The sequence below is a fragment of the Nilaparvata lugens genome, chromosome X (genome assembly GCF_014356525.2).
Source record: "Nilaparvata lugens isolate BPH chromosome X, ASM1435652v1, whole genome shotgun sequence".
Lineage (NCBI taxonomy): Eukaryota > Metazoa > Arthropoda > Insecta > Hemiptera > Delphacidae > Nilaparvata > Nilaparvata lugens.
The window spans coordinates 26,853,424-26,878,027 of NC_052518.1; the positions used below are offsets into that span (position 1 = coordinate 26,853,424).

General features: G+C 35.6%; 1 protein-coding gene across 1 annotated transcript in view; it reads left to right on the forward strand.

The window, feature by feature from the left end:
- The window catches only part of LOC111044849 (contactin), a 104,163-nt gene that overhangs the window by 29,781 nt on the left and 49,778 nt on the right, over positions 1-24,604 (forward strand). Inside the window, exons 10-14 of the mRNA XM_039441866.1 lie at positions 2,110-2,247; positions 3,884-4,024; positions 10,673-10,839; positions 12,771-12,909; positions 21,633-21,770. Coding sequence (XP_039297800.1) covers positions 2,110-2,247; positions 3,884-4,024; positions 10,673-10,839; positions 12,771-12,909; positions 21,633-21,770 — 723 coding nt within the window. The remainder of the gene's footprint in view (positions 1-2,109; positions 2,248-3,883; positions 4,025-10,672; positions 10,840-12,770; positions 12,910-21,632; positions 21,771-24,604) is intronic.

The window sequence follows — 24,604 nt, forward strand, 5'->3', positions numbered from 1 at the left end:
CTGTATTAGGGCCTATTCTATTTCTTGTGTATATCAATGACCTATGTAATGCTAAACTAGATGGGAAATTGACTGCTTTTGCAGATGATACAGCACTTACATATTCAGGAATTGATTGCGATGCATTATATGTGAAAATGAGTGCCGACTTGAGAGTCTTAAACTACTGGTGTAGTAAGAATTACATGGTAATGAGTGAAAAAATTAAATATATGATTTTCAACCTAAGAGGAGAACTATTCTTTAATACACCATTGTCGTATCACCGTTACTCATGCGCTGCTATAGATAACTGCAACTGCCTGACAATTGAGACTGTGAGCAATATTAAATACATTGGTCTAGTTATTGACTCAAATCTATCTTGGAGGAAACATGTAGCTAAATTGAAAAAAGAGTTCTGTAGAGGGATTAGGAGTTTTTACATGTTGAGAGAGCTGTGCCCCACTGGTGTGATGATAAATGCTTATCATGCTCTCATTAGTTCCAGGATGAGTTATGGGCTCGTATTATGGGGTGGGACTTATGTCTCAACACTTTATCCCATCATAATTTTTCAAAAGTCCTTCATTCGTATTATAACCAGAACACCTAGAACTGATCATTCATGGCCGATATTTGTTCATCTCAAGATACTTCCAATAAGAAATCTTTATGTTTATAAAGTATTGAAGCTTTTTTTCTTAGGAGTTTGAATGAAAATCTCATTAGAGATGTGAGATATAACTTTAGACGGTTTATGGTTCAGGTTCCACATTCGAATTTAACGATATTCCAACATTCATATTATTTTAATGGTCCTAGATTGTTCAATCTAGTGTCGCAATATCTAAATTGCCAGGAACTTTCATTTTCACATTCATTTCTGAAATGTTTGAAAAACTACCTGCTCAGAGTTAATGACTGTGAATCATTTCTGAAAATTGTAAGATGATATTCTTGAATAAGAAATTCCATCATTTATTATTATTAAATCCTAAATAATAATCTAATTAACATATCCTTTCTTAGAGTATGCATTTTGCATTGTAAATTTTCTATTTTTGGTTTTATCTCTGTATGGCTTTTATTATTCATAATGTAACTACTTCATCATTGTTTTCATGTGATGGGCTACCGTAGCAGAAAAAAAGATGTATTTTCTTTTAAGTTATAATTTATTATGCCAAGTTTATGGATAGAGCGGAGCGGCCTTACTCCTCTGGGTATTTTTAGTTGTTTTATTAGGATTAGTACACCACAATCGGGCTTATGCCTAGGGTTTTCCACTTTTATTTCACATTTGTACATCTTTCCTTTTTATTCTGTATTATGTTTGTTTGTGAAATAAATGAATTGATTGATTGATTGATTTCTGACTCCACTGTTCGACGAATTTCCCATGTAGACTTTCAATTTCATCCCTATAAATTGGCTGTTGTTGACTGAACGGGATTTTGTTGCCCGTCAAAATGCATGTGATGATTGACAACCTGATTGACAACTGATTGACAAGCTGATTGAAAACCTGCCTGAAGACGCGGTAATTTTTTCAATGACGAGGCTCATTTCCACATGAGTCTCCTCAATGCAATTTGTTATGGGATTATTTCAAATCCCTGGTCTATGTTGATCGACCACGGACCATACCACACCTCAAGAACAACATTCGTGACGCCATTGCTAACATACCGATTGATATACTGCAACGAATGGATAAACATTTCAAAAATCAACTTTATCAATGTATGAACAATGTGGGTCGCCATTTATCTGATGTAATTTCCAAGACTGCATGAAAAAATTGGGATATTGTATTCTCATATAAAAAAAGATTAAAACAATAATCAAAGAACTTTTGTTTTTTTGACCTTTCAAATAAGTAAGTTTCTCTGGCGCGCCTTGTAAATTTATTCAGCACTGTTGTTGAACTGACTGTAATATACTGTCAGAGAAGTTTGAGAGGTGTTTTTCTTGTTTATACAGTGTAATAAGATTATCTAATTTATAGATATGAAATTATATGATATAGAACTTTAAAATTTGACCCATAGTAAAACTATAAACTATTACTATAATAAAAGTTTACTATTTTTGTTCAGAATTAAATTATTCTCAATATTGTTTCAGCTGTCCAACCGTCGTTCAAAAAGAGACCTCTTGAAGCTGAAACGTACGCTGCTGAGGGAGGAAATATAACAATGATTTGTAATCCAGAAGCGGCTCCAAGACCCAAGTTTGTTTGGAAGAAAGATGATGCTACTCTGGGTTAGTAAAACTCGATTAATTGGATGAAATGAGAATGAACTTTATTCTGCCTTAGAATAATACAGCAATTAATACAATAATCAGTTCAGAATAAAATGATTACCTGCGACCATTGCGCTACAATGATAAAAAATTGATGAGGAATCTTTTTACAAAGAAAGTTGTTGATTGAGCATAAAGTTGAAAATCAAATAGAAAGAATACACAACAATTGACAATTGAGAAAATTTAGAAAACTCCAGACACAACAATTAGAAAATTCAAACAATTCCATACACAACAATTGAGAAAATTCAGACAATTCCAAATACAATTGAGATTCCTCATAATAAAATAAAAAAGCACCGATATAATCAAATTGTAGATTAAGTCTACAATCACAAAAGCTAGGATAATACTTGAAGCAAACTATCCAATTCATATTGTTAAATGACCATGTTTCTATAGTTTTGGTGAAATCAGTAAGGGAAGTTTTTTCCCTGGCATCATTAGGTTTAGTATTGAATAGTTTTATTCCTAAACATGCAAATGATTTTGAGAAAAAACTGAAATTTATTCTAGGTAGACGTGATATGGAATCCTATCTTCTTACAGAAAAGCAAGGTCTGAAAATCCGTCATTGACGCCACGTGAAAAGAAAATTCTTAATACTATAAATGCAAATAAATTCCGAAGTGGGAGAATACGTAGTGTTTAGAAAAATGGATATGTAATATGAATGTAATACATATAATTATTGGATAACTGTGAATATTCAAAGTGAAATATTCTCCCCGTTTCAGAAAATAATTACATATAATTTTATTGAGTTATTTTGAGAGTGGTTCTAAATCTGTGAATAGTCATCTCAAATTCAATAATTTAGTTCATTCTAGCACTCCAAGGCTCCAAGGCTCTATCCAATCCATAATTGAGTTTGACAATATTATAATTTTTCATTCAATTCGAATACTGTTTTTTTGTAATCGTATTCAACATGGGAGAAAGTAGAACCTCACAAAACTGATTGTGTTTGATTAGTCTCAATTGCATTGTTTATAAATAAAGCCAATGATCATGTGTTGTTCACATCCATGAAACCTTATGCAATATCAGACTGAAATCTGATTACAAAGCATCAGGAAATTTTGGTTTTCAAAGCTCTAAACTTTACATCAATCGTACATTTATTATTTTATAATTAAATAATCTCTACACATTATTTCCTGACCTTTTTGGTACAGGGTCATGTAAACGTATTTGTTAACTTATTGCATATTTGAAGAGACTTGAGATATTGTCAAAAAATCCACTTCATTTTACTAAAAAATATTATTTCACAAGAGCATGCTTTCGTGTGTGCTCACACATCATCAGCTGTAAGCATTTTAAAATTCAATAAAATTTCAAGCTTATACTTCATTTGTCGTCTCTAACAATCTAACATTTTTATCCAACTCACTTTTCAGTTTACATACATTTTACCTGTGAAGGTGAGTTAACCTAACTCACTTTGTTCAACCCCTACTAAGTAAAACTTTAGTGCGTATGCACAGATTATATCTATAATAATTTTCAATATACTCATCAATCCTTTATTATCCATACAGCTTGAAGCATAAGAGTTTACTGATACAATTATATTATTTATTTGTAGGATCAACTGGCCGAAGAAGAATACTAGAAAATGGTAATCTCATAATAAGCCCGGTGTCTCGTGATGATGAAGGAATGTATACATGCATAGCCTCCAACCAGTATGGACAAGACCAAAGCCAAGGACGTCTCATTGTTTTACGTGAGTATCAAATCAAATCAACTTTTATTCAATGATATCGCTTACATGACAAATTCCATTATACAAATGATATTACAGATCATTGAATACAATACTGTTTGCTTAAGAAAATTCTTGTCGGCAAACAGGAGTGAAATACATTCAGAACTCAACTTAAAATGCTTATCTATGTACTCAAATGAAAATACTTATCTTAATTAAATTCATTTATCTTAATTCATCACACACACACACACACACACACGCGCGCGCGCGCGCGCGCGCACGCACACACGCACTAATCTCGACGGGTAAACTATTGAAAAATTTAGGACCCAAGAATATGAAGCTCTTTTGAAAGAGACTGCAATATGATCTGGGTGGAATTATTAACCCTCTAGTATTACCTCTTGTATTATAAGCAACATCCGCACCTCGATTGCCACTTAGCCTAAAGAACATGGAAAGAACTTTGAATACATATAAATGACGCAGAGGCAATATAGATGATTCTCTGAAAAGGGGGTAAGAGTGAGCATGTCCACTTTCACCACAGATAAACCGAATAAAAGCCTTCTGCAATATGATAATTGGCATAAAATGTGATAAATATGTGGATGCCCAATAAGAAATACCATAACTCAACCTGGACTGTACAAATGAAAAATACATGTTCCGAATAATTATATTTGGGAAAACATTTCTGATATAATAAAACTTTCTTAGAAGGAAGCAAGATCTTTCTAGTTTCCTGATATGCAAATTCCAAGTTAGAAGTTCATCTACAGTCAAGCCCAAATACTTTATAGAAATGGTTTTGGAGACTATACTACAGTTACAGTCCTCACTCTCTTGGAATAAACAATTTAAACTATGATATCTAAGAAGGTCAGGAAGATCAAATGAAGAAGACAATAAGAAACAGATAAACTTTGTTTTGTCAGAGTTCAATGCCAGCCTATTTACTTCAAACCACAAACTTAAGTCATTCAAATCGCTCTGCATCATAGAATGTAACTGTTCAGCGTCCTTAGCAACATACGCCAAGGCTGTGTCATCAGCGAATGAAGTGATTGAGCCGTGAAATTTATGAGCGAAAAGATCATTAATATAGGCTATATTAAAAATAAAACTGGACCCAAGAAAGAACCCTGTGGGACATCACAGCGTAGCAGAGGCAACGGTTCGCTTCGCACACCCTTCAGCGAAACGCACTGCCTCCTGTCACTCAGATATGACCCAAACCACTGAAGAAGATTTCCCCTGATGCCGGCCTTGTTCAACTTATCCAATAAAATTGAATGATAACAGTGTCGAAAGCCTTTCTTATATCCAGAAAAAGCCCTGACACCCTCAATCCTTCAGAGTTATTCAGTCCTGAATAGATTTGAGACACGAAGTGGTCTAGTGCCATTTCAGTATTCAACCCCTCCTGAAATCCAAACTGACAAGAATTAATGAATTTATTCCTGTGCAAAAATTTTAGAAGACGCCTTTTCATTCATTTTTCAAACATTTTAGAAAATATTGAAAGGAGAGAGACCGGTCTATAATGCCCCACCTCACTCTCATCTCCTCCTTTGAAAATAGGAACCACATTAGGAAATTTCAACAGAGAGGGAAACTCACCATTGAAAATACTAGTATTGAATATATCTACCAGAACCGGAACAATAGGCATTGCAATTTCTTTTATTAGGCCTGACGATATTCCATCTATTCCAGGAGACTTGTCATTTTCCAAAGAATTTATCAAGGAATAGACTTCATGGTAATAAATGGATTCAAAAAAAGCTGTAGAGCGGGAAGTACAACTTTTGAAATGTCTAGTATAGGACTGTTTTGACTCATTATTGGGCACACTAATAGAAGTTATTACTTTTTTCGCAACATTGACAAAATATTCATTAAATATATTAATTATGGATTCTATATCCTCAATAACAGTTTCATTCTTCCTAATACGCTCAATAGGTTTCCTAACTGAGGCCAGTCCAGATACTTAATTTATGATCTTCCATTGGCCTCTGGATGATAGCTGACCAATCTCTTCAAAATACTTTTGTTTGGCCGCCTTTACCCAAGTCTTTATTTTATTACTATAAACAGTTAAATTATGTTTTATCTGCATGTTATGTGGACTTTTACGAAACTTTTTATTCAATTTATCACGGTTGTGAATTGCAACACAAAGACCATCAGTTATCCAGGGCTTAATTTTTTGAATGTTTGATTTCTAACTCTGTAATGAACAATTGATTTGGAACTATTAATGGTGGTACAAAGAATATCTAAAAACATTTTAAATTTTAAATCAACATTATTACTCAAGAGAACTTCGCTACAATCATGTTCATATAATAAATTCCTAAGCAGTTCATAGTTAATAACTTTTGAGCCTTTTATAATACAATTCCTATGAGATACTTTAGAAATACACAGTGACGTAGCTCTATGGTCAGTTAAGTGAGTCTCAATGACACCACTTCTTGCCATGCGTTTACTAGCAGACCTTAAAAACAAATGATCGATGCAAGATCCACTTTCATTATTTGAAACTCTTGTTACAGAGTTAATCAAAGATGAAAATCTATTCGAAGACATAATTTCAAGATATTTATCAGTTTTGGTACTATTATTATCTAACAGATTAATACTCAAATCACCAATTACCACCACATCACCCGCTGGAAGACGATTGAGAACATTATCAAGACTATTGGAAGAAAAATCAACATCATACCCATGCCACCTATACAAGATAAGAATTGACAAAGTATATGTTCTCAATTTAACCTGCAACTAAATAGCATCCGATCCCACTATTTCGCAGTTCAATATGATTATATCATTATCATTTCTAACAAAAACTAAAATTCCAGATGCTCTAGAGAAACTATCACATGAAATATGGTTACTATATCCTTGAATTGAGTGCAAGAACGCTTCATCATGAGACTGTAGCCACATCTCAGACAAAACAATAACATGTATTTCCAGCAGCTCAAGTACGAGAGGAAAGCATCAAATTTCAATTCACACTTCTAATATTTTGATGGAGGATTATAAAATCATCGACATCTGTCAAGCAACAATTGTTCACCTCATTGACATCACTGCAAAATCTGAAATGATCATCCATTTTCAATACAAAGATTCATACACTTTAAACCCCAATTTTGATAATAGAATAATAATTTAAATAAATTTCTCCATGGTATACTCATTCTCACACACACAAATACCCATTCATTCATCCTAATCTCGAATTACGGTAGATTGAACTAAAAAAAAAGAATATTCAAGATTCAACAGATATAAATTGAATAAAGAGCATGCTCCTCATTCTACAGTTTTGGAAAGTTTAAATCGTTTGCATTTCTAACAATAATTGGAGCTCCGTTCTCCTCCTTTCGTATTCGAATGCGCCCCACTTTGTCGACCCACGCGTCCCTAATAGATTCGTTCTTTTTGAGTTGACGTGCCATACCAAGAAGTTTTCGTCGAGTAGCTGTGAGGCTCCGTTTGATGTATATGGCAACCTGACCTTCGAGTCCGTGCACCTGCTGCCTCATTAGGACTCAACACTTCTTCTTCCGCTCCATCAGTTCGTCCGCGTCCAGACGCCTGACAAACCTGACGACTATCGCTGGTGGCGGTGGTGGTTTCGACGTCGCTGCTCCGGGATTCCCAGCAGGCCTCCTTTTTATCACCTCCAATCTATGACAGGCGTCCACCATAGCCGGAGTTATGTTGAAGCCAACTGCCCGTCCAACTTCAGCTAACGTCTCCAGCCTAACGTCCTCCGTCTTCTCAGGAATACCCTGAATCTCCAGTGTATTCCTTCTCGAATACTGCTCCTGCTCATCCATGCGCTCCTCAGTCACAAGTAACTTCTGTCGAATTTCATCCAGCTCCCTATTAAGGGATTTAATAAGCACCTCCTGATTATCAATATTATACTATTTTGCTTATTAATAATCTTACTAAGTTCATCTTGCCTTTCCTGACTCGTCGTTACAATAGCTCTAATTTTCTCAATGCTATCGGACAACTACTTTTGGCCACTAGTTATTAAATTTTTCAAAGACTCAATTGAAGCACAATTATCTCCCAGCTGAACTACACCCTGATCCCTACTAACCTTAACTGGTGTAGAGTCAGTTTGCTGAACGCTTAGTGAACGATGCTTTTTTAAGCACTCAGGGCAGGACCACGTTGACCCCTTTATGAATGGTAAGTCTTCTGGTTTGATGTTGAGACAGGTAATATGATAATATGAAGTACATTCAGTGCAGCAAAGTTTTTCTGTATTACGACTCACCGGTTGCTTACATTTGCCACACGAACTCATTTTAAATCAATACAATTGCTCCGAAACAAGCTATAACTCACTACAAACACTCCATTACAGGTTAAACGGCCTAAGCTGACTTTAATAGTCCATTGGGCGAAACTAGGATCTAATCATTACTGAGATAACAGAGCCGAAAACAATACACACAATAATTGTATCACAACAAATAGTTGTTGGAAAATACCTCATCACCTAAAAATGTGAATGCTTTTCAATTCTCTATTTCTGTAGAATTACTATCCAATAAACTAGGCCTACACAAAGCTATGTATTTGAACTTCTTCTACCTAACATGTCAATATAACCTATCTTGGACGATGATCCAATTTCGAAATTTTAACCGTATTAATCGAAAGTTTGTAATCACTTTTCTGTATGTATTTGTCACAAATTCTGTTACTACCATTTTAATGAAACATTAAGGGCGGTTTCCGAGCTCGGGACCCATAAGTTCTTGACTTACAGAGTCCAGGACTAAAATAAGCCCTCGGATCTAAATCGTCTTTCTCAGTCAGAGATTTATCTTCTAAACTCCATGATCTATTAAATCCTAGACCTATTTTGAGTCCTGAACTTGAAGAAGTAAACATGAGGGAAATTCACACTATGTTTTTATAATATTGAAAATTAGAGACAACTGATAAATACGTGGCGATAGGAATGCGTTGCATTGTAATGTGCAAGCGCAGTTCATTTGTTGACGTTTTTGTTCTTGTTCTCTGTGTTTATTACAACAATTTCCAATAATAAAAGCATACTGCCATTTAAAAGCAAAACCTAACCTATTGAAATATAAATAAACATTTCATTTTGCGTTACTGATAATTTTGAATTGAAAATATGAGTAGCCTATTTAGTTGAAAAACTTATTTGTTAAAAAAACTACAATAATAATAATAATTTATTTTTATTGTTATTGTTATTGTTTTGTTACAAATGACACTGCTTAATAATATTGGATGATAAAATTCCAAGGCAAACCTTGTGTTTTTCTCTTGAAATTTTAGGTTATGACACAGTCCAAAATAAGGTTAGTTTTTACGCACAATTTCGATACAATTTGATTCTAAAATAAACTTACAAACAATTAATTTTGAATTAAGATGGATTAATCAAAATAATATAGGTGTTCCATAACAGCTATTTGGTAGTAGATGTCAATCTACTCCAAAACAATAACTGAGATGTGTTTGCCCAGTCAAGTCTAGAACTCATAGTTAACTCTACAACTAAATTCTACCCTGAGCGAGGGTTTAAAATCGAGATGTTTTAAGTTCTATATTGAACGATTTTTGATAAATCCAGGACTCGGAAATAGGAGATAATCTAATTCAAAACCTGGACTTATAAGTCCTTCATTTAGAAAGCGAAATTGAATTAAATGAAAAATTGTCTATTAGGCAGAGTTAATAAATAGTTTATTTTGTAAAAAATTACAAAAAACCCTGAGTCTGACATGATCTCTAAACTCTAGAGTCACTTCAGCTAATGCATTTTTGGACTTTTTGTAAAAAATTTTAACATAACAGGTTCCCATGTTCCATGGTACCATGTTCCATTTTATAACATAACCTTATTTTGCACAAAATATTTTTTCGCCACACTGCACAGAAAGCAGCTGTTTTCCAGTCCCTACGTAGATCTGAAAGACCTTGTTTGCAGACGACTCTCGTCTGACGTCAGAAAAGGGTTTCTTTTCCGGTCTAGGCCAGAAAGTGATCTCTTTCCAGCCGCTCATGGAAGTCCGTAGTTGATAAGTCATCCGCTAGATAGGGCGAGTGTCCACTTTCTTCATCAGCTGAAGTCGCCATGATTTCAGTTCGAGTTTCCAATCAAATTAATTCAGCATTCGCTTCGCAACCAGTTTTATTCAATTATTTATTGTTGATTAGCGCATTCCAAATTTTCAAAAATGCTTGAAGATGACGACGCCCGTGATATTCCAAGTGAAATTTTAAAAGAATCTGAAATCCTGACTGCAAATCTTCTACCACTAAAATCAAGAGATAGGTACGATAACAAGTATTCTTTATTTATTTTGTCAGCAATACCTGTAGTGTGGCGAAAAATATCGTTCGCACCACGGGCAAAAATGTTTTTCCATCTCTCAATCTTTTCTAGTCATCGGCCTACGGCCTCGGACTTGAAAACCGATTTCGAGCCGGAAAAATCTCATTTTCTGCTCTAGGTGCGAAATATACTATATCAAAATTTGAGGGAAGACTAGTGTTTGGCGTAGCCTGCTGTTCCCTCCAGATCATTGTTTGATTTGCACAATAGATAAATATTCGACTTCTTTTAATGTAATTCAGGTGGTCCTACTCTGGTTGAATGGATGGAGTCTAAGATTACTACTGCAGTTCAGAGGGATGTGGTACTGAGATGTCAAGCAGCTTCTGAAGAAGTTCTAGACCTTGCTTACATGTGGACACACAATGGATTACGCATTTCAAACAACGAATTCAAGAAAACAAGAGTAGTGAGTGCATCACAATATTTTTTAAATATTTGATTTGTATGCCTATGTGTTGGTGGAATGTCCCTTACAGGAAGCCCACCTAGCATGAACATTTCAGGGCCTTACGGGGACTAATGTGTCCATCCGATAACACGCAAGTGAACCGTGTTTCTTTTCACTGTTTCAAATACAGAAACAATTTGTTTCCTGTTGAGATCAATTTCAGGTAAGGAAATGTTTTGAAATACCTATTAGGGTTACACTCATTCAGAAAGAGGTTTATGATTATGAAAGTTGAATAAAACCATTCTACTTGGTTCTTCATCGAATACAAGTTTGAAACTTGAAATCGTTCAAACAGTAATTATTATGTGATTTCAAATTGCATTTAGAACGTATGAGGTATGATACTTACTCTCTTGACATCAAGACCTTCTTGATGGACCGTATATAGTCAGATAGGCCTATATCGTAACTAAACATAGCTTAACTTGCATTGAGGTTATGACGTCATAATAAATTGTTTATGGAAATTTGAAAAATTGAAAAGAAACAGACATAGATACTTTGTAAATGGGATTTTAGTTTTAGTGCTGACCTTGTACATAGATTTTGCTTTTGAAGTGCAGTGAATAAAACCTGAAAATGTCTCTTTTAAATAAAACCAAAAGAAAGAAAACGGAAACTAAAATAAAAAAAATATGTTTTACAACAGTACAGTATTTACATTTACAAGCTCAATTGACTCCGAAGGCGTTTCGAGACACTGGAATCCATCTCCAGCATACAGAGAATAAGTTGATACTCAGTATCCAAGTTAAAGTGATTCACCTTGGACTAATATAAAATTACCTTCCATATTCTCTTTTGGACTAATTTCCAATCAACATTTTAGAATAGTAAGAACTATAAGCCTGTTTTTCCATCTCGAATCATTTTATGATTATGTGTTTTTGTCATTGTTGAATAAATAAATAATCTAATAATTTAGTCTGTTTCAAATCTGCAGTTTCTGTGTTGTGCGATTCACGTTTTAAAGTCAGCACCTGATTATCATTGGTCTGCTATCCTTGTATATCTGCAGACAAAACAGATAGCTTTATCCTTTCCCAACTCAGCAACGTTGCCAAATCGTTTGTAGGCTATAAAGAGGTATAATGAACTACCAGAATATTTAATCTCAATAATAATTATGAAAATTTATCATTAAATGAGTAAACTATTTTCTTAGTGAATATAATAAGTTATATTTGAAATACAATTGATCAATATTGACAAGAATCAACAATATTAACATTATATCAGACTTAAGGGCAGGTCACACCGAGCTCGCGTCCGCGGCGGTAGCGAAGTCAAAAAACTCGCCTTCCATGTTATTAAGTTGTGCAGGTCACACCGAGCTCGCTACCGCGGAGGTAGTATCTCGGCAGTAGTTTCACTTCGCGAGCCAGGCGAACTTTTGAAACGTCTCCTAGTGGGAGTACCGCTAGCGGTAGTGAGCTCGGTCTGACGTGGCCAATCTAATAACATGGAAAGCGAACTCCAGAACTTCGCCATCGGTAGCGCTCTGGTTGCCGGCCTTCCCCCACTTCTAGAGAACCAGCCTCATCAAAACAAGAACAAAACCAAACTACCGCTGGCGGACGTTTTTTGGTGTGAACTGCTTCCAGAAAAACTACCTCCGCGGGAGCGAGCTCGCTACCGCTAGCAGACGTTGGTGTGACGACCGCTTTACCGCTAGCCTATGACTTGAAAAACAGTAATCTACGAACTGTAAAAGGCCGTGGAAAAAGAAACTTAGCAAACTGTTCCACCATTTCCACTAATTTTATAACATGAATCTCATCATAGATTAGTAAATTGAGTTACATGTATATTGTTCTATGCATTGATTGATTTTATTTGATAGATGAAGTGGAATTAATTTAATAGTATGCAACTAATTTTTACAGAGAAACGATGGTGGTACTTTGGAAATTCATAATGTAACGTTAGCCGAAGCTGGTGATTATGAGTGTATTGTGAAGAGTGCCGTTGGTCGCATATCCATGAAGACCAGTGTTACTGTCGAAGGACCTCCTGGACCTCCAGGTAACTGAAACAAATTCAAAAAACTTGTCTAAGAAGGAAAGTGTTTCCTACATAAAGTCCTAAAACTGTCAGCCGCTGATTTATTGGAATAAAGTAATTTATGTTGCCACAACATTGCACAATTTATTCATTTATTAATTGGATGAAGCAAACAAATACAGTATTTAGAAAAGAAGAACAGATTGTTGCCAAAAATTACTTATATTTCGTCTCGAATAATCCAAATAGTTAGGTTATTTTCATATTAATTTGTAATATTATAGCGGCCCTTGCAGGACATTTTTGTCTCTTGATACTCAAATCTACAAATAAACATAGACTCTTCTTTTGTACTGCGGACAGTGGTTCAGCTAGCACTGGTTTACTGTGATAGGCCTAATACTATTGTCTGAGTCGTGAGTGGTCGCTAGGGTTATTAATATCAATATAAAGGATATCAGACACCAACTGGCATGCGATTATTAATTATGATAAACAACTCTGACTGATGTAGTGAAAAGAGCAATGAATAATAACAATCCAAAGCATAAATCTGTACAAACTGGCTTTCCTAAATGGTTTTCATTCATATTGATTCTGCTAATCAAAGTTAAAATGAAAGCATTCAAGATCTACAAGAGGAATCTCCTTCAGAATGACTACAGAGAATTCTCAGTTCTTCGTGCTCAAGTCAAATTCCAACTAAACCATGATTGAAAATTGATGACTAATAATACCGAGATATTCTTGCAATCTGAGCCAAAAAAGTTTTGGAAGTTTGTCCGACAGAACAGAATCTAATGCCTGTCCCTCCTCCATAGCTGTTGATGGGAATGTCATATCTAACCCTCGTGAAATTACTGAGCATTTTTGGAATTATTTTGCCTCACTCTATCAAAAGCAAACACACACGGTTGTTCACAGCAATCTTGATATTGAGTCCATCTCATTATCATTTGGAGTTTCCGATGTCCAGGAAGAATCAGTAATTGAGGAGATTAACTTTGTTGAACAGCCATTCTTCCCCGGGATCTGATGGAATATCAGCCTTCATTGTTAAAGGAATAAGCTGTCTCATCTCTCCCATAATCACTGCTATTATTCGAAGAAGTTTATTACTGGGAGTTTTCCCTGAATCATGGAAGCACTCTGTTGTGCCCAATTCCCAAAAGGGCAAAGTCAAGTGACATAAAGAATTTCCGTCCTGTCTCAGTCTTGAATCCATTTTCAAAGATAATAGAGAGGATTGTTCACAAGCATATTTTCAATAATTTGAAGCATAGAATATGTGACAGTCAACATGGATTCATGTCGGGTAGATCTACAACCTCAAACCTGGCAAACCTCCTGTCATTTGTGGGACTGTGTGTGGAGAATCAGCGTTTAATAAAATGCCACACGAGATTCTACTCAGTAAACTATCCAGTGTTTGATTCAATCAAATGCTTGTTAACTGGACTGCATCATATCTCCAGAAAGGACATTTCACGTTAGATTCAGTGGCAGTACTTCGCAGAAGTTTGTAGCAACTTCAGGGGTTGCACAGGGTTCTAATCTTGGCCCTTTGCTGTTCAATTTGTTCATGAATGATATTGTCAGTAATCTTGAATGTGAGGCGTTGATATATGCTGATGACCTCATAATATTCAGGAAAATCAAGTCCAGAGATGATTCCCTGTCATTACAGAATGATATAAACAACGTCCATGAATGGTCAAAGAAAAATTCAATGCCCATCTATGTGAACAAGACATTCGTGATGACCTTCTCGAAGAAGACTAATGCTACAAGATTCCAGTAAAAAGATGCGGACGTCATTATACAGCGAGTCAGCAGTGTATTGGATCTTGGAGTAACATTCGACAGCAAGCCTCTATTTACGGCGCATTTTAAGAACAATGACAAAACATTAAATACATATAGGAACCTAACAGGCAAAATTCTAAGATGACAGAACAGTGGAAATGTATGATCATCAAACTTACTGCCCGTTATCAATCTTATAAAAGCTTTTTGAAGTTTAATAATTGGATCCTGATTAGCGTAATAGGAGCTTCCCCAACATGTGATTCCATATTCAATTTTGGAATGTACAAATGAAAAATAAAGCTCCTTCATTACATTAAAATCGCACATATATTTAATGCGATGGAAAATCATCAAATAGAACCTTAAAGACTTCTTTAGAGTCTCAATTTTTTGCCTCCAAATAAGATTTTCATCCAGTGAAAGACCCAAATATTTGATAGTCTTTGCTGGACTGATACTGGGACAGTCACAGTTAGAATAGGAACAAACCGGAGAGTGAAAGCGCAGTGGAGCAGGCAAGTCAGCACTTCCAGAAAGACTAAACATCATATAATTAGTTTTGACTATATTAATTTTAAGTTTGTTACATGTAAACCATAGAGATATTTTGTTCAAGTCAAACTGCATTTTCTGATGTAAATCTTGGAGGTTATTACTTTTATATGAAAGAGCAGTGTCGTCCGCAAAAGCAGTTATCCGTCCATTCAATTCACCAAAATACAAATCATTTACAAAAATTAAGAAGAGAATAGGACCAAGAACCGAGCCCTGCGGCACACCACAAGTTATGGGTAATACTTTACTTGCAACGTTTCTGATCCTTACATACTGTTTCTTAAAATTTAAATTAGAAATCAAAAAACAAATAGACTAAAATTGGAGAAAGGAATTGTAGAATTGAACTTGAATGAAATTTATTTTTCATTTTTATTGAACATTTAATATATATTTGATAGCTGTGAGATTTATTATGTTATGATGAAATTTATTTCAATTTAATTGAACAGTTGGTGTTGATAGCTATGGTACTATTGCTGTCTGTTGAGACCAGGACTGGAAGCAGCTCCAAGCACCCAAATAAAAGCCAATTCTTTCGTCTTGACATCTATGGAGGGTGGCAAGGACTTTGACTTTGAAGCATTGGTCAAAGTTCTTGTTGTGCTCAGAGCCATGGGTAGGGATGGGTAGAGAAGTATTATTTTTAAAGGAAGCCCTGTGATTGTTGATCCAGAGGTTTAGGGCAGTGGTGGTTTCACCTATGAAGAAGGCAGGACAGAAGTTGCAGGAAAGGAGGTAGATGCAATTTTTGGAGATGCAATTGCTGGATTGATGTAGTTGGTGATAGGACTGGTAAAGGAAATGGAAGAATCAGTAATAAGACAGGTTTTACAGTGGGGGCGTTTGCAAGGTAGGGTACCAGGTGGAGTTGGGATTTCATCAGAGGTGAGTGAAACTCTCTACTCTTCACAGTTATTCATTCAAAAACATAACCCCCGAGAAAAATGGAAAACAATAAAAACACTTTTACCAGTAAAAAACAATAATAAAGATACGGATATTGTGTTGCAGGAGAATGATATTTTAATTGATGACAACCGCCTAGTTTCTGACGTAATGAATAAATACTTTATTGAAATGCCTAAGAATCTTTCTGATTCTTTTCCTGCTTTACCCACCCATATTCAGGCACAATGTTCAGAGTCCTTCAGAATTAAAACTAGCCATAGATTTGTTTTTACTGAACATTTTCTTGAGGTTGGGAGGTTGCTTATAAATGAGGGTGGGTGGTTGCTGGAAAAGGTGTTTGGTAGAGGGATTGGAGGAGACGACATGGAGCAGATCTTTAAGGACAGGTTTGAGGTTTTCAATTCCAGGGAAGTAGGTGGTACAGAGCTTTGGAGTTTGTGGGATTTGGGAATTTTTTGTGGTTGGATTAGTGTCAGTTTTGGAGGAGATTTGTTTCTGCAACAACCGTTCAGGATAGTTACATTTCAGGAGGGATTGGTGGAGTTTTTTGAGGTACTGGTCAATATGGTGGGGATCACTGCAAATTTTTTGGCCTCGGATTGAGAGGGAACGTGGGAGGGATCTTTTGATGTGGTAGGGATGGCAACTCCCAAAGTGTAGGAACTGTTGAGTGTGGGTGGATTTGGTGAAAGTATTGGTGGATAAGGTATTGGAGTTGGAAAGGATTACATTGACATCTAGGAAGTTGATGGAGGATTCACAAATATTCCAGGTGAAGGAGACAGAGTAGTTGGAGTTGAGTTGATTGAGGAAGTGGGAGAGGGTATCATGTCCATGAGGCCATATGAGGAATATGTCGTCAATGAAACGGAGCCATATCAGGGGGGATAGGGTTTGTTTGGAAAGGAAATCCTGTTCAAGGAGGCCCATGAATAGGTTTGCATAGGATGGTACCATCCTGGTGTCCATGGCTGTACCCTGGGTTTGAAGATAATATTTATCTGATATAAACCTGAAGGCATTGCTTGTGAGCACCAGTTTGGCAAGGTTTACTAGGAAGGTGGTTGAAGGGGTGGAGTGTGTGGGTCGTGAGGAAAGGAAATGCTCAAGGGATTTCAAGCCTTCAGAATGGGGGATGGAAGTGTAGAGGGAGGCTACATCAATGGTAACAAGGAGGAGTTGTTGGTCAGTTGGAAGGGTTGTGTTTCTTAGGATAACTATGAAGTGGAAGGAGTCTCTGATATGAGAGGGTAGGGAGGCAACAATGGGTTGGAGGTGGAAATCAACAAGGGCAGAGATTCGTTCAGTTGGGCTATTTATACTTCAGACAATGGGACGACCAGGATTGCCTTCTTTATGAATTTTTGGAAGAAGATAGAAGTGTGGTGTGTTGGGAGAGTCTGGCGAAAGGATGTTGATGTCTGAGTCCGAGAGGCCTTCAGATGGACCATATTGCATCAGAAATTTGAAGACTTTCTTTTGGATTTGTGGAGTAGGGTTAGAAGGCAGGAGTTGATACTGTTCAGAGTTGGTGAGTTGCGGGTTGGCTTCATTGATGTAATCTGTGGTGTTAAGTAAGACTACAGTTGATCTTTTGTCAGCTTTGGTGATGAAAATACTGGGGTCAGAGCGAAGGTCTTTGATGGATTTGAACTCTTGGGTTGGGAGTTGGAGTGAGGGATTCAATGAAGCTGACTTTGTAGAGCTGACTTTGTTCAGGAATAAATTGCAGAAGATTTCAACAGGGTGGTTGGCTGGGAGAGACTAAGGTTCACGATTGGATTTTGGGGCAAACTTTTTGATGATTTGGTCAGAAGTAGTCGAGGGGGGAGGGCAAGAAGGGTCAGAAGTGTTGTTGCCACTGAAGTATACTTGCCATCTGAGATATCTTGTGAAGTGAACAGTATCAGAGAGAAGGTTTATGGCATTAAGTTTGGGAGTTGGGGCAAAAGAGAGACCCTTGTTGAGGACTGATTGATCTGTAGGTGAAAGGTTTCTTGAGGATAGGTTGAGGACAGTGGGATTTTCAACGTTTTCTTGATGGATTGAAGGATATGTAGATTGTTGGGGCAAGCGTTTGGGTAAGGAGGGCGAAATATGACAGGGTGGTGGAAGGTTCAAGAGTGTGGCAAGGCTGGGTTTGTCACTGATGAGGGGGGGGGTTTGGAATGTTGGAATGATGCATTTGAAGAGGCAGGTTATTTTGTAAGTGGGATTTGTACAGGGAAGAAAGTTTTTCAAGGTGGTTTTTCAACCACCCACCCTCATTTATAAGCAACCTCCCAACCTCAAGAAAATGTTCAGTAAAAACAAATCTATGGCTAGTTTTAATTCTGAAGGACTCTGAACATTGTGCCTGAATATGGGTGGGTAAAGCAGGAAAAGAATCAGAAAGATTCTTAGGCATTTCAATAAAGTATTTATTCATTACGTCAGAAACTAGGCGGTTGTCATCAATTAAAATATCATTCTCCTGCAACACAATATCCGTATCTTTATTATTGTTTTTTACTGGTAAAAGTGTTTTTATTGTTTTCCATTTTTCTCGGGGGTTATGTTTTTGAATGAATAACTGTGAAGAGTAGAATAGAAGTTTGGCCTCTTTCACCCATACTTTTATTTTATCTTTCATATTTGCGAATTTTCTTTTGAGGATCAAATTGTTTGGATCATTTTTATGCATTTTATGCAATTTGTCTCTTACATAAATGGCATTGGACAAACCTGGGAGTCATCCAGGGCTTTAACATTTTTATGTTATGTTTGTATTTAATATTTCTTTGTGATTCTACAATACAGTTATTTAAGATTTGATAAAAAAATATCAAATGCTTTGTTAGCTTCGGGTTCTTCAAAGACAGGTTCCCAATTTTCATATTTTAATAAGGTACTCAAACGCTTGTGGTCCAATTTTTTAAATTCAGACTGCTGAATCCTTTTCTTTTCAATAACTATTGGCAAAATACATGGCACCGCCCGGTGATCCGTGATTAGGGTTTCAATGACAGCAACTTTGTCAATGACAAAAAGATTTGAACGATACGATAAGTGGTCAATGCAGGTTGAAGATGACCCTACTACCCTCGTCCCTATATCTATCAACTGCTGCATACCATTTCCATTGAGACAATTATTTAGATACGAATCACTATAAACATCCGAAACACTGACATTCAGGTTAACATCCCCTAGACAATATAAATCTGAGCTCCTGGTGGTAACCAAGAATCTATCAAAACTGGCAATAAATGTATGCCGATCACGTAGGTGAAATCTGTACAAACCCAACACATTAAATAAATGATTCTTGTATTTACAAAAAAGTAACAGTGAGTCACAGTCAGCAATGCAATAATCTTTTTTAGTGGCAGTAATAGAAGAATGAACAAAGATCACAACACCGCCCGCCCTCATCAGAGAACCAGCGGCAGCAAAGCTTTCATATCCAACAATATTATATAAATTTAATTCATTCATATCCTGCAACCAGGCTTCACTTGAAATTATTATATGTGGCTTGGTTATCAAATTATTAATGTATGAAAGGAAGTTATCAAAATTAGTATTTAGGCTTCGGATGTTTTGATGGAAGAACAAAATACCAGAATCCGAATCAAAAAACTCATTCACTTTATCAATTGAGCTAATGAGTCGTTTCAGAATAATTATTATTCATTCGCTAACCTTGAAGTTCAAATTACTAGCATCAATCAACAATTGCACTCTCTCCCATAAATTTGATATAAATGGGGGAAAAATAAATGAATATTTAAAACAAATGGAAATCAATTTGGCAAAAACAGCTCCACCAGAACCTAATATGAATAGAAGAAAACAGTTTAGACTAACATGATTGATAATAAACAACGATAGACCTCTACAAAACTCCGTTATCAATTCGCCTGGGGTAGCCATCACAATCACAACGGAGCTTGATAAAGCTCTGAACTGACTGATAAAATTTGCGTCACCATTACTATGCTTTTCAATGCTGAAAATATTATCATTACATAACAATTGAGATAAACCAACTAGAACACCTCGAATGACCCAATGTGCACAATTGGATTCATTACCTCTACGATACACTATTATCAGATAATACAAGTAATATAAAACGTTTGACTGACTAGAGAAATCAATTTTATATAGGAGAGAAAACAAACAATGAAAAATTAAACATTCCTTATTTTTACCTGAATAGCGGAAGCAAAATTTTTGCAATAAACGAAAGTCATTGATATTCTCCTTTAGAATTGAAACATTGAGAAAAAACAATTTACAGTCCATCGAGATCACTCAACGACGAGATTTTCACAATCGGTTTACCCTGCTCCTTCCTCATTAGTATTTTCCCGTTCTGCACCCATAGATAAGCGTAGTCATATTTCTTCTTAGCCTCCCTGGCAGCTGCAAAAATTCTTCTCCGCGCCGGACTTAGACTCTCATTGATGTAGATTACTGCCTGCTGCTGGAATCCCAGGTCCTGCGTCGATAGATTACACTTAACCTTTCTCCTCGCCACCACTGAGAACTTGTCCTCTCTCCTGACAAATTTCACGATAATACCAGCAGGCCGATTGTCTCCCTTAGGTTTTCCCAGTCGATGGCATACGTCAATTTTTTCTCTTGTTATATTAACATCAAGAGCATTCCTCACTCTCTGCACAGTTTCATACACATCCTCATTTTTTGTCTCTGGTACTCCATAAATTTCAAGTGTATTGGAGCGTGTGTACTGTTCAGCATTAATTGATCACTATTGACAGCTGCAATATACAAAGGCTTAAGTCGTTCTAAGCTTACTCAAGCAGAAACTTGGCGCCATGTGGTGGAACGAGTAGGGGTGATGTGGAAGCCAACTATTAAAAATTAATCAATTTAATTTAAAAAATAAGAAAATTATCAATCTATCCACTCAAGCCTGGAATAAAAAATGACGTCCAGATACTTATATGAAAGCACACGTTCAACACTTTGATATGTGCAAGATTTAAAACATAATTAAAATTATGAATTTTAAGATCCTCCAGATTGTAATCAGTTGTAAGAGTTAATACAATTGGCATGAACTTGGTTTTAGATATCTTTAGTGATAATGTATTTTGATCAAACCATTTTTTAACAATAAGTAGGTCAGATAAAGTTCTGTTTTTGGTTTCAAGCCACGTGCTTCACTCAAAAAGTATCAAAAGGGAAAAGGGAGATTTCGCCATAATATCTTATTTATTGCACTAATGTCCGGTTTCTAGAACTCTTATCAAACTTGATGGACCATTATAGTTGAAGTTACATCAAATCTCTAAAACATTATTACGTAGAAGTAATTTCTATCATCATTCGTTTTTTCAATGTCTTATTTTGTTATTTTATGAAATCGATTTTGAATGAGAATATTGACAATTTGGTTTTAGTATCGATAATATTACAGTTGAGTAGAAGTTTAGAATTGTTTGTTTATTTTTGAGGTGGTGTCCAAGTGGATGTGATGAAGACGTCTGCCATGCTGCAATGGACCGATGGGGCTTCCAATGGCCGACCGATCACACATTACACTGTCTCATGCAGAACCAACTGGAACTCAAGCTGGTTCAATGTTGCTGAAAGTGAGTCTAAAAACACTATTTAGAGTAATGAATGCTCTTTATAACTATGCCAACACAATAGATTATTCTTTCTTTTTGTCTCCTTTTTTAATGAGAAAATGTTCTTCTCATGCTATTCATTTTTTGTACAACTCATCGATACAATTACTATTGTTTTCTGGAACTTATTTTTTGATTCTTAATTTTGAAAGACGAGTTAAAGACTCAGTAATTAAGCGTAAAAAGTTCATTATTTATAAAATCTATCACTTCATTGTTTCCACCACTTGTTTCATAACAATGTTAGTTTGTTGTTATTTATTATAAATTGGTGTATAAGCTAGTAAGCAGGGTGGGTGAAAAGTCCGAGAACTGCTTAATATCTCGTACACAAAGGTGATTTGACGGTGGGTGTGATTGGGGATCCTACTCAAATTGAAAATACTACTTTACTATGACTTTAAAAATCTGGTCCGCCATCTTGGATCCGCCATTTTGAATGCAACTTTATTTTTTTTAAATAGGAAGGTGGTCATGCGATACACGATTTCGATACGAAATTTCAAGACAAAATGAATGGCGAAAACCGCACATCGATATATCAAACCGTTTGGAAGATATGTACATTAATTATCAATACTATGGAAATCAGAAATGAAATACAGAAATATCTTCAAAACGGTTTGATATATCAATGTGTGGTTTTCATCATTCAATTTGTCTTTAAATTCCGTATCGAAATCATGTATCGCATGACCACCTTCCTATTTAAAAAACAAAGTTGCATTCAATATGGCGGGCCAGATTTTTGAAGTCATATTCAAGTAGTATTTCCAATTTTAGTAAGATCCCCAATAACACCCATCGTGAAATTACCTATGTGTATGAGATATTAAACCGTTCACGGACTTTTCACCCACTCTGTATATTACATTCTAAACAAATAAAGAAATCTAATCTAATGACGATCAAGATAATATTAGGCCCTTTACTGTTTCTTTGTCACATTAAGGGGTTACCTGAGGTGATCCGAGAACATGCATCTGTTTGTCTTTATGTGGATGTTGCCAACATTATTTTTACGGGTAGTACACTACAGGATGTGGAGAAATCATCAGCCCAGGGTCTAACAGCAATCAATAAATTTCTAAACAGCCAAAATCGCCTCCTAAATCCCAATAAGTCACTTTCTCATCTAGGCAGAGCAGAGGTGTTTCAAGTCCAAACATTTTATTAAATGATAAAAGTTTGGAGCATTTAACTAGCACAAAATTCCTAGGTTTGGTGATTGATGAACATTTGTCATGAAACAATAATGTGGATCTTGTGCTGAAAAAAATATCACCAGACCACACTTAGGCATATGACCAATTGATGTGGGCTAAATGCTCTGAAAGCAATTTACTACGCATTAGTTCATTCCAATATAGCTTACGGCCTATGTATCTATGGAAAAGAAACCTGGACAAAATATTAATTCAGCAGAAAAGAGCACCGAGAATAATAATGAATATTAAAAGGGGGGATTCTGTGAAACAAATTTTCTATCAGCTATAGTGAGGTCCATGTTATAATGACAGTGTACGATTGACAATACTGTTGCTGTCCTTTTCTATCATACAACAAAACAGATAGCGCTATCTCTATCTAGCTTTGCAATGTTGTCAGTTTGCCAGAATATTTTATTTATACTTTTGACAGCGACTGTACAAAAGTGAACAATTCAATATTGGTCACCATTGTTTTCTTCATTCTATCAAAATACTAGAGTACACAAGTCCTAAAATTGATTTAAAATGTATTTTTCTACAACTGGGCGTAAAATAGTATATTTCGCACCTAGGGCCGAAAATGAGATATTTCCGGCTCGAAATCGGTTTTTAAGTCCAAGGCCGTAGGCCGAGGACTAGAAAAGATTGAGAGCCGGAAATGCATTTTTGCCCATGGTGCGAACGCTATTTTTCGCCACACCAAAAAAAAACTTCCCAATATATAAGAAATTAAAAAATAAATAAAATTCAAACAGCCTATTTTGATAGTTTGAATCTTGGTTCTGACAACTTTTACTGTCAATTAATTTCAATATTACTAATTAATAATTTACAATAGTGACCATATTTTTATACTATTAATATTAGGCGCGAGCTTTGCGCCTGGTGCAATATATCATGGATAGATGGATGAATAGAATTTTCATTACTATTTTGAAATAATGTGATGAAAAAATTAATATAATTGAATATTTCACAGTTTTGTCTCAAAATATATCTAAAAAATTGATTGAAATTTAAATTACGGTAACTAATATAAAAAATAGGTAATAAAAGTCGAAATTCATCGACAAAAAATAAGGCATTGACCGAGATTCGAACCTAGATCATGTTTGTTATTCACTGAGCTTTGAGTTCTGATGTATTACGCCTTTACGCTCTCGGCCATTGCGTATTGATGAACAAGGGGGCCTGACTGATAACACTTAGCATACATGTAATACTGTACACTGTAAACTGGACTTCTAAAAAAGTTTACTTCACTCCTAAAAAGCGTACCACATATTTTGGCTCATGACTTATATTATTAAAATTAATATCATTTATCTTTCTCACAATAAAATTTTCACTCTGAATTAAGTCAGGTAACGTATTTAGGCTACTATAATATAGTGTATAGCGGCAAATTTGAAGCCGGTTTGCCGGCATTTTCACAACAAAATATTGCTCTGAAAATAGTTAAATCATAGAGAAAACATTCGAAGATTCAATCTTGAGTGGGCCTAATGTTTTCTCTATATGGTTTAATATTGAAGAAAAATTATCTAAAAGTTTTAATAATGAATTACGAAAAAATTACTAGGA